The sequence below is a fragment of the Vigna umbellata genome, chromosome 5, assembly GCF_029865625.1.
Source record: "Vigna umbellata cultivar VRB3 chromosome 5, Vumbellata_1.0, whole genome shotgun sequence".
NCBI lineage: Eukaryota > Viridiplantae > Streptophyta > Magnoliopsida > Fabales > Fabaceae > Vigna > Vigna umbellata.
In genome coordinates this window covers 35,465,570-35,475,619 of record NC_142169.1, presented here as the reverse complement: position 1 = coordinate 35,475,619, position 10,050 = coordinate 35,465,570, and the positions used below count along the sequence as shown (strand labels likewise).

The window sequence follows — 10,050 nt, the reverse complement described above, 5'->3', positions numbered from 1 at the left end:
TTTTATAGTAGACTGAGTACAATAGATTTACCTAGGACATTACTTTCCTATGCAAGCTATGGTTTTTAAGCTTATAAATAAAAAGCTTCAGTGACCTCATGATTTTGTCCTCCAAAAAACAAATCTAAAATTAAATTTACTATAAATATATAACTTAATATATATTATTACAGTTAACTTTTATTACCTTTTCAATTTCTTTTGTTAGATTTTTTAATGTTATATGAGCTTCTTCAATTAGTTGAATTTCATTATTAGTAATCCATTTTGGTCCTACAGTAATAGTCACACTCTACAGATAATTTTTTTAATTTAAATTATATATATATACATTGAGCAAACAATAAGATGATGCATGATTACTGATACTAAACCAAATCTTACAAGACATATATTCAAACTCTTAAATTTACAAAAAATAATCAATAATAGCAAGAACCACGATGATCGTCACCACCGATATAGTTTCGATCTGTTTCCTTTATCTTCAGGTCGTAGAAGTGACGATGGAGTCTCGTGTGTCTCTTTTCTTGAGTTTGAGCACCTTTGACCAAAACCCATCTTTCTTCCTTCCACCCACATCCCTCTCTCTCCCTCTACTCTTCGAAGCAAACGCAAGCGACTTGCTCTTCTTCAAGTTCAAACCCTGCACGCTCGAACCAGATTCCGCCGCCACCAGCGAAGCGTTTCGCCGGAACCGTGGCTTACGGTGGCCACCACTCCGGCTGATCGAAGAAAAAGATTTATGAGGAGAAGCAGGCGATTGTGGAGAAAAACAAAGAGGGTCAATAATAGGGTTGGTGCTGTACAACTGCGAGAGTTTTTCCCTCAAACAAGAGGAACAGACACCAGGTGATTGCATATCGTGTGGGTGCTCCTTGCACCCTCCTCTTCTTGTTTCAAACACCATTTCGCAACGATTCATCATTTTCCTCTCCCTTCCAATTTGTGGAATCCTACCTTACGTGCATCTGCGTGGCATTATTTATAAGGGAATTCGGTGGTCAAAGATGCAATGTATACCTAATACACAACACGTGCACGAATTCGTAGTCGTGTACGACGACGAAAGTTCCTGTTTTCTAAGGTTGGTTTTCTTAAATATTATTCTTAACAAGAAAATATGTTAACATTTTTGTTTTTGGTAAACCTGTAAGGTCAAACGAAAATTATTGTCGTCCCTATTGAAAAAATTAAGCTGTTGATATTAAGAATTGTATGTGTGAGGATGAGATTGCTGTGTCTGACTGTGTTCAACGTAATCAATCTTCTCGGCGTGTCTATTAAGAGCTAATATATTGGTCAAATGGGTAACTGAAAAGGACGTGCAAACAGAAAATATAATTTGATTTCTATTACTGAAATAAGATATTATTATAAAAGTTTATCTTTTCAATTATACAATATTTAGCATTTTGAAATATTATTATAAAAGACAAAATGTTAAATGTTAATAGAACTGACAAGTAATTCATTTTTCAAATCTTATTATCACAATTATTTTGGTTACTGTCACTTGTTTATTTTCAACTGCATAATTTTAGAGTTAAACTTGTTATTTTCTCAATCTCAGATGTGTGATATATATCCATGAAACCATGAAATTCTTAGAGAGTGGAAAATGATAGTATGTATATAACAAAATAAACTTCTATAAGTTTTCAACTGTGTAAGTTGAACGATAACAACACTGATTAATCTTCTCGAATATAATAATATATATTCAGTTCATCGGGATAAATTCGAATAATATTGTTCAAATTAACTTTTGTTCATTATTTTTTATTTGAGTTTTTTTTTACTCTATTGATTATTAATTCAAACCATAAATTCTTAAAATTAATCGCTTGAAGAAATTGACCAAATTTCACGTACTACGTACCGTTACGAAATAAACAAAAGAATTTTTTTTCTCCTTTTTGACGAGGTCATTATTCAAACTTCCTGAAATGTGGCATATGTCACATACTTACCCCCACACAGGTTCTTATAAACCTGTTTACAATCAGTTGGTATATCGAACGTCCGCAGACGATTGCATAAACAAATATTTTTTCAAAACCATCACGAACTGACCTTGTTCCTAGTAATTACATGGTTACGATGAATTGGTGATGATGATAATATATATCTTGGTGATAACATAATTGATCGAAGGGAAAAGTGAAGAATAACAAATATATTTGTTCCAATCGATTTTTATTAAGTAGTATTAACTGATAAAGTTCATTTAAACAAAATTGCAATTCTGGTCAAAGAGTAGTGCTAACAAAATTCATATTCTATTTGAGATTTTTATATATTTTATTTTAATGTATTAGGAGTTGTGAAACGTGAGAACTTATTCTGTATAAAAACACATGTATTTTGCATAATATTTAATAATATATTGTACATATTTTTTTGACTGATAACTTGGCCAATCATTTTGATCTATAATTATTTGATTGATTGTCTTAATCGATCACCTTGAACGGATTACTTCGACCAATTGATATATTATTAGTATCCTTGAGTTGATCATCAAGGTATTTTAATGTATTAGGAGCATAAATTGTGAAATGTGATAACTTATTCCTTATAAAAACATATGTATTTTGCATAATATTAAATAAATATTGTACATACTTTTTTAGGTTGATCAATTGGTCAATCATTTTGATCTATAATTCTTTGATTGATCATCTTAATTGATCACCTTGAATAGATTACTTCAATCAACTTATAAACCATTAATATCCTCGAGTCGATCACAAAGACTAACAAGCATATTGATCATTTTTGTAGAATAAAAAGTCAAATTAAAATTTAGTTAATAATAATAACAAATTAACAAATTAATGTTGATTAAGATATGACTCGATTATGATTAGATAAAAAAAAAAAGTAAAAACCCATAACAATTATTATAAATAAATGTTTTAAATATGGTTGTGTAGACGCATGCATATTATATAACTTAAATATCATGATACATTCAATGAATATCATTTTAGATTAAGGGAACAAATTTTAAAAACGAAACAAACAAGTGATATGAACACAAAGATAAATTATTCAGGAATTGAGAATACTCAGTCAAAACAAATAATTACCTGAATTACCATGACTTAAACATTTATTTATAATATTTGTGATATATATATATATATATATATATATATATATATAATCTATATTATTATATGAAATGATTTTTTACTATGTGTACATTATTATTCATTTTTACTCTTTAAATAACTATTTTTAAATTAAAATAATTATTTTATCAAAATTTTCATTTAAATGATTTTTTTTTTTAATTTAACTATTTTTTATTTTACTTATATATAAAGAGGATTTGTGTTTTATGATGAACGCATATTTTTGTTTCAATATAAATTTTTAAATAATCATTATTTTAAACCAAACTAACTATCTTTTTGTTTTTTACCTTTTAAATTATCGTTAATATAAATTAAATTATTTATCCTTTTTATTGTTTTAGTATTATTTTTAAAAAAATCAAATTATTTATTTATAATAAAAGATTATATAAATGATCTTATTTTACAATTATTTTTGATAAATTTTATAAACTTTTGCTAAAATAACATAAAGTGCATATATATATATATATATATATATACACATACGGAGTTTGCTAACACGCATACAATTGTTTTTCAGTTGGTACATTTTAGCAATATGTACCAGGTTTTGGTAGACAAAAATATCCTTATATGTCATGTATTATAACTTTTAAGGTTAAGGGTATTTTAATAATTTTCATTCTCAAAAATAAAAAAAGAAACCTTAAACTCTTGCCCACCTCCTTGGTTCCTCTCAACCCTTTCTCTTTCATCTCTCTCACTCCAACATTTTTCTTTCATCCTATGGTAGCTCCGATTGAAAAAAATAAGAAATACTGGTTGTTAAACAATCTTACAAAAAATGATTTTATAATGAGTTTTCATGTTATAATTGTTGTCTTATCTAATTTTATCGAATTTTCAGAAACATAAAGGAATTGGTAATTGACATGGAAAACAATCAGAAATACTCGATATTAAACAGTTTCTTACAAAAAATGATTTTATAATGAGTTTTCATTTTATAATTTTTGTCGTATATAATTTTATTTAATTTTTACAAGCATAATGACATCCGAAGGAATTGGTAATTGGTCTGGAACGTTTTGTTAGAGATGATTATTCAACACATGCACATGATGAGATTAGAGAGGTTAGTGAAGATGATGAAATTGAAAATATCTCGAATGAACCTTTGTCTGAAGGTGAATATGTCAATGACTCAACTTGTTTAACGGCAAATGTTTATGATATTTTCAATGAGAGAGGTGAGTAAGAGTTTGAGAGTTTTTTTTTTTAGTTTTGAGAATCAAAATTATTAAAACTTAGAATCTATGATATATAATGGTATTTTTGTCTACTAAAAACCGGTACACATTACTAAAATATCTCGAATGAACCTTTGTCTGAAGGTGAATATGTCAATGACTCAACTTGTTTAACGGCAAATGTTTATGATATTTTCAATGAGAGAGGGAAGTAAGAGTTTGAGAGTTTTTTTTTTTTAGTTTTGAGAATCAAAATTATTAAAACTTAGAATCTATGATATATAATGATATTTTTGTCTACTAAAAACCGGTACACATTACTAAAATGTACCAACTGAAAACTAGATGTAGCAAACCCATATATATATATATATATATATATATTTGTGTGTAACAGGATGGCTTGATATTTTTAAATTAAAATTATGATACATATTTGTATCATAGCTAACTCAATCACTGTTTAAAGTGACAATTTCAATAATTTGATTATCATTGTGAATGGTTTGAAAAATCTGAAAATCTGAAAGCTACGAAAAGGTACAAAGAGTAAAATTGTGTTCCAGAATGGTATGGGCCTAGACCCAAATAAAGAATGCTGGAAAAATGTAATGAATAGGCTTCCAAATTAAACTTAGTCAACGTGGCTATCACTGGAGCTAGTCAGAGGAGGCAACCAATAGAAAGCTAGCAATTAGACTTCACGATCCGTGTCTTCCCTCCCAAATCACATCTCATATGCTAATTCAAATTAAGAAAACACAGTTCCAAGCATCACCAGCCGTCGGATCATTAACGGCAAAAAACACAAGGAAGGTGATTTCTACCCGTCCGATTATTTTGCAACTTCCACATCTTTGCGCTATATATAGTCCGATCATGCGCTGCTTGTAGAACCTTTGCATTCTTCTATCCAGGTTTCGGCGAGAGCTTTTTGAACAGAAATTCGAAGTTCTTCCAGGTTAGCCTTTCCCCTATGTAAACTACGTTTTATTTGTTTTGGTTCTGGAATTTGGTAAGGTTTCTTATTTCTCATATTATTTCGAACATTACTTAGGTTTATCGTATCAAATTGATTCGGAATTTGAGTCAGTTTTAGGGTTTGTAGAATGGTTGTATCGATCTGATCATCCACTCCGTCCGTCTGTTGTGATGGATTGTTAATGTAGTCAGTGGCCTAGTCTTCCGCTATTCAAACTCTGTAGCCCTCGTTTGAATAATTTAGCTTTTAATTCGGATATGTGATGTGTGTGTCTTTTTGATTTGTTCACATAACGAGTTAGTTATATAGATGGTGCTGTTTCAAAAGGGTACTGAAACCCTTTAAATATCTGATAAATATTATTTTCAGAGTATTCCGTGTCATATACTGATCTTCAATCATCCGACATTTATATTCCTCTTTAAGACACATTTAGCAGTTTTCTGACGTCATCGTTGGCATTGGTGCAGATGGCCCGTACAAAGCAAACTGCTCGTAAATCAACTGGAGGAAAAGCACCCAGGAAGCAGCTTGCTACCAAGGTATTATTCGAATCGTCTTTTTCTAAAACATCTATTAGTTGCTCTTCAACTTCGTCCTTTTGTTTTTGATTGATTGTCTAAAATTTTGATGCTTTCACCGTTTATGTAGGCTGCTCGTAAGTCTGCGCCCACCACTGGTGGTGTAAAGAAGCCGCATCGTTATCGTCCCGGTACTGTTGCTCTTCGGTGAGTATATAGGATATTAATTGATTTCTTCATGCCATTTTTTTCGTGTGTGCTGATTTCCAATAATAATTTTCGTTTGAAACAGTGAGATCAGGAAATACCAGAAGAGTACCGAGCTTCTGATTAGGAAACTCCCCTTCCAGAGGTTGGTTCGTGAAATTGCTCAGGATTTCAAGGTATTAATTTGTTGTTATCGTCACTGTTTGATTAATTAATTTGGGGCTAACAGTATGTAATTTATAATGTTGCTATGTACTCAGACCGATCTCGTTCTATTTGTTGTTATAGTCACTGTTTGATTGATTAATTTATTTGGGGTTAACAATATCTAATTTATAATTTCGGTATGTTTTCAGACGGATCTTCGTTTCCAGAGCCATGCTGTTCTAGCTTTGCAAGAGGCTGCTGAGGCATATCTTGTTGGGCTCTTTGAAGACACTAATTTGTGTGCCATTCATGCTAAGCGTGTGACTATCATGCCCAAGGATATCCAGCTGGCAAGAAGGATTCGTGGTGAACGTGCTTGAGATTATATGTTTGGTGAAAGGAAGTATTCGTAGGTGCAGATAAAGTTGTTACTCAGATTGATTGAAACCTGTAGTTTGTTAGGGAGAATAGCTTTTTCTGGCTTATTGTGTTAATTGTGATAGGCAAAATTAGTTCTATGGTTTGTCAAAGGCTAATTGTTGGAAGTTGGGCATGTAATTGATTTTTCATTGTTATTTATTTTACCGTTTGGTTCCATACTTTGGAATTGTATTGGACAACATTCTGATGCTATTTAACGCAGTCTAAAATCTGGTTATATTTATATTACTTGTTTCGAATATCTGTTTATTTTATGTTCATGCTTGCCTATTGGTGTAGGTGATGTGTATGAACGGATGTCTTAAAACTATAGTGGTGGATTTGGCAACGAATGGTGGAACTCGTTAATTTGATTAGTAGTGCGAAGTCGTTGTTGGTTTTTTCTTGTGTTCGCATTTTTATACTTAGACCGAAATCAAAGTTAAAGATGGCACCGCTGTCATGTTTTAAATTGTTATTTTGATATTTCACTTGCGTATTGGAGGATGTTTACATTTAAGTTAAAATGCTGTTTTTGATCACGTTATAATGTAATTAACTGAAATTCATAGTCTCTAATTGAAGGTAAAATTTAATGATGAGTATATTTTTTGTAATAATTTAAATCCGGTAACTCAAATTAATTAATAAATAAATGTGTGAATGAAGTTTTTATGCTGTAGTCAGAGTATTTTTAAAGAGATGAATTCTGACGACAAAGCCTTGTTAGGAGGATTGCAAATTGGTAATTGTACTGTGGAAAGAAGTAACACAAAATATAGACAAATAGATATTTAGTTCGTCATGGGATGCGCGTGAGAAGGAGATCAGTTCTATATCTCGCATAAATGTAATCTCTCTTTAAAGTTTTTTGTTTTATAAAGCAGGAAGAGATGGGAAAGGCAACAACAGCTAACCAATGGGAATTGGACAATTAGACTTGGCGATCCGTATTTGGTGTTCGAAGGGCATCGTAGCCGTTTATTTAATTTGAGAAAACACAGTTTGACACCTGATAAACCGTACGATTCGAAACAAAAAACACACGGATAATGAATCGTATCCGTTCGATCACTGACAAATCCCTCCAGTAGTATGCTATATATAGACCTCCACCTCCGTCTTAGGGAGAATTTTAGATTCTTCTTCCCCTGATTTATCCTCTCTTTTGGAGAACAACAGAGTCCGTCGAGGTTAGTTTTCTTCTTCAATTTGGGGCTTGAATATTTATCTTTCCTTGTCAACCTCTTTCATTTGAGCACGCCTGGTTTCGTTCGAAATCGCTTATGTCCGTGGATTCAATTTGGTTATTTTTCTGGCTTCATTCTTTCCTAGGGTTTCGTTCATCTCTGGACATATTTAGACTGTTAATTTTAATTCTTTTACTTCTTTGTTACTTAATTAAACTCGGACAATGTTTTGAATGTTATCTTACCCTTAACGAGGGGCAAGAAAGGTCCAATTGTTTTCTTTTCTGAAACTTTGTTTGGGTTTGTATACACAGATGGCCCGTACGAAGCAAACTGCTCGTAAGTCAACGGGAGGAAAGGCTCCTCGGAAGCAGCTTGCAACTAAGGTTCGTTGAAAAATCTCAATAACTGTTCTTGATTTGATCTTATGGTTTGAACTTTATCTGATAGCATAGATGTTTGGTCCCAACTTTTATCCCTAGGCTGCACGTAAGTCTGCACCAACCACCGGTGGTGTGAAGAAACCTCATCGTTATCGTCCTGGTACTGTCGCTCTTCGGTGAGTGTTTAGGGGCTTTAATTCGTTTTCTTGTTACTTCTTTATGTCTGACCTTGATCTCTGATAATGAATGCTTCTCGAAACAGTGAGATTAGGAAATACCAGAAGAGTACCGAGCTTCTGATCAGGAAACTCCCCTTCCAGAGGTTGGTTCGTGAAATCGCTCAGGACTTCAAGGTATTGATGTGTTGTACTGGTTATTTATGTTCTGTGTAGATGAAATTTTTCTCAGAGTACTTTCATTAGAAGAAATGTGCAACAATGGAAAGAACATTCTTCTTAACTATAAATTTGTAAACTCTATTCGTAATTTACTTTTAGTAGCTTTCCTGTATGGGAAGTATTTATTCTTTCTCTCTTTTCTCTGTCACAGACACACATGGGATTTTTAGTTCTTTTATTTTCCGGAATTGAGTTTTTGAATACTTTTATCATCTTTACAAGTCCTTAATTTGAGTCTAAATGTTGTCGTTTTGCAGACGGATCTGCGTTTCCAGAGCCACGCGGTGCTTGCATTGCAAGAAGCGGCTGAGGCATACCTTGTTGGACTCTTCGAGGACACTAATCTTTGTGCCATTCATGCTAAGCGTGTAACTATTATGCCCAAAGACATTCAGCTCGCAAGAAGAATTCGTGGCGAGCGTGCCTGATGTGGTGGGTTTGTAGTTGTGAAAAGGAGTGGCTGCGGATGGTGTCTTGTTATTCAAATTTCGTTTTTTTTTTCCTGAGGGTAGGTTGTTAGGGGTAGGTGTTTACTCGTAGTGGCATTAATTGTGAAATAGGCAAATACATCTAAAGGTGGTGACTGCTGTCTTTATGGAATTGGCTTGTAATTGAATTTTGGACATATTGGTGTCAATGTTTTGTATTCACGGGATTGTGCAGCCATGTGGTAATTGTATTGGACAACCTTCAGTTGCCTTCTAATCTCGTTTAAATTTAGTGTTCTGTGTTTGTTGGATTCTGTTTGGTATGTTTATCCATGTCTTCTGCTTATTATCATCCTTAATCACCTTGGGAATGTCGCAGATGCAAATTTTGAGACTTAAAAACTGTTAGTATGGATTGATTTTCTAGCAACAAAGTCAGTTTCTGATATATTTGTTCGTAGGATGAATGAAGTCATGAATAAACACAAGTCAATCTTACGAGGCTAGTGAGGCCTGATCCTTGGCTTCAGAAAATAAGTGATGTTTTACGTTGTCATACTGATAAATGAATTCAGTCACTGTGAGTATTATATAGCATACGTAATCAAGGGAATTTTTGGTAAAAGCTACATGTTTTCGTGCAATGATCAATGAACGCCCTGAAGTCTCTCAAGCTTGCCTTATTTGTCTTCGCCACGCTCTCAGTAGAAATATTCAATAGCCCTCTATGATTAGTTTTACTGCTTCCTGATTGTATTTGCTGAAATGTACTTTTACTAGGGTTTTCATCAAATTGCGTTATAATGGGATGAGTTTTAAAATTATATCAAATTTAAAACAATTTAATTGAAATATTGTTTTTCCTATGAAATTAGGTTTAATTTAAACTATTTCATTATAACTCGCCGATGTATAATTTTAAAGTATTTCAATATTATTTAAGATAGTATATTTTTAAAAAATAAAAACAAAATTGAAATTACAACTTTTATGGAAGTACTTCTAAATTATTGAGTCTAATTAAAATTTGATTAA

At 32.1% G+C, this 10,050-nt stretch overlaps 3 protein-coding genes across 3 annotated transcripts; 2 read left to right on the top strand and 1 right to left on the bottom strand.

Moving 5' to 3' along the window:
• Window positions 1-332: 332 nt before the first annotated feature.
• On the bottom strand, window positions 333-979 carry LOC148198195 (uncharacterized). Its single transcript, XM_088092098.1, has one exon. The coding sequence runs from the start codon at window positions 926-928 to the stop codon at window positions 488-490; it is 441 nt and encodes a 146-aa protein (XP_087948224.1). The 5' UTR covers window positions 929-979; the 3' UTR covers window positions 333-487.
• A 4,165-nt stretch (window positions 980-5,144) lies between these two features.
• LOC148198194 (histone H3.3) lies at window positions 5,145-6,860 on the top strand. Its single transcript, XM_088116488.1, has 5 exons — window positions 5,145-5,300; window positions 5,792-5,863; window positions 5,973-6,049; window positions 6,135-6,225; window positions 6,406-6,860. Exons 2-5 carry the CDS (start codon window positions 5,792-5,794, stop codon window positions 6,574-6,576), a joined length of 411 nt encoding a protein of 136 aa, XP_087972614.1. The 5' UTR covers window positions 5,145-5,300; the 3' UTR covers window positions 6,577-6,860.
• Window positions 6,861-7,690: 830 nt separating this feature from the next.
• LOC148198193 (histone H3.3) lies at window positions 7,691-9,326 on the top strand. The gene is made up of 5 exons (XM_088116159.1): window positions 7,691-7,809; window positions 8,121-8,192; window positions 8,289-8,365; window positions 8,452-8,542; window positions 8,845-9,326. Exons 2-5 carry the CDS (start codon window positions 8,121-8,123, stop codon window positions 9,013-9,015), a joined length of 411 nt encoding a protein of 136 aa, XP_087972285.1. The 5' UTR covers window positions 7,691-7,809; the 3' UTR covers window positions 9,016-9,326.
• The last annotated feature ends 724 nt before the right edge of the window (window positions 9,327-10,050 follow it).

Bases quoted from the DNA above. Each gene is read 5' to 3' on its own strand.
- LOC148198193 (XM_088116159.1), top strand. From the start codon at position 8,121: ATGGCCCGTACGAAGCAAACTGCTCGTAAGTCAACGGGAGGAAAGGCT. The intron at 8,193-8,288 runs GTTCGTTGAAAA...TTTTATCCCTAG, and splicing joins GGAAGCAGCTTGCAACTAAG to GCTGCACGTAAGTCTGCACC. The intron at 8,366-8,451 runs GTGAGTGTTTAG...TTCTCGAAACAG, and splicing joins CCTGGTACTGTCGCTCTTCG to TGAGATTAGGAAATACCAGA.
- LOC148198195 (XM_088092098.1), bottom strand. From the start codon at position 928: ATGATGAATCGTTGCGAAATGGTGTTTGAAACAAGAAGAGGAGGGTGC.
- LOC148198194 (XM_088116488.1), top strand. From the start codon at position 5,792: ATGGCCCGTACAAAGCAAACTGCTCGTAAATCAACTGGAGGAAAAGCA. The intron at 6,050-6,134 runs GTGAGTATATAG...CGTTTGAAACAG, and splicing joins CCCGGTACTGTTGCTCTTCG to TGAGATCAGGAAATACCAGA. The intron at 6,226-6,405 runs GTATTAATTTGT...GTATGTTTTCAG, and splicing joins AAATTGCTCAGGATTTCAAG to ACGGATCTTCGTTTCCAGAG.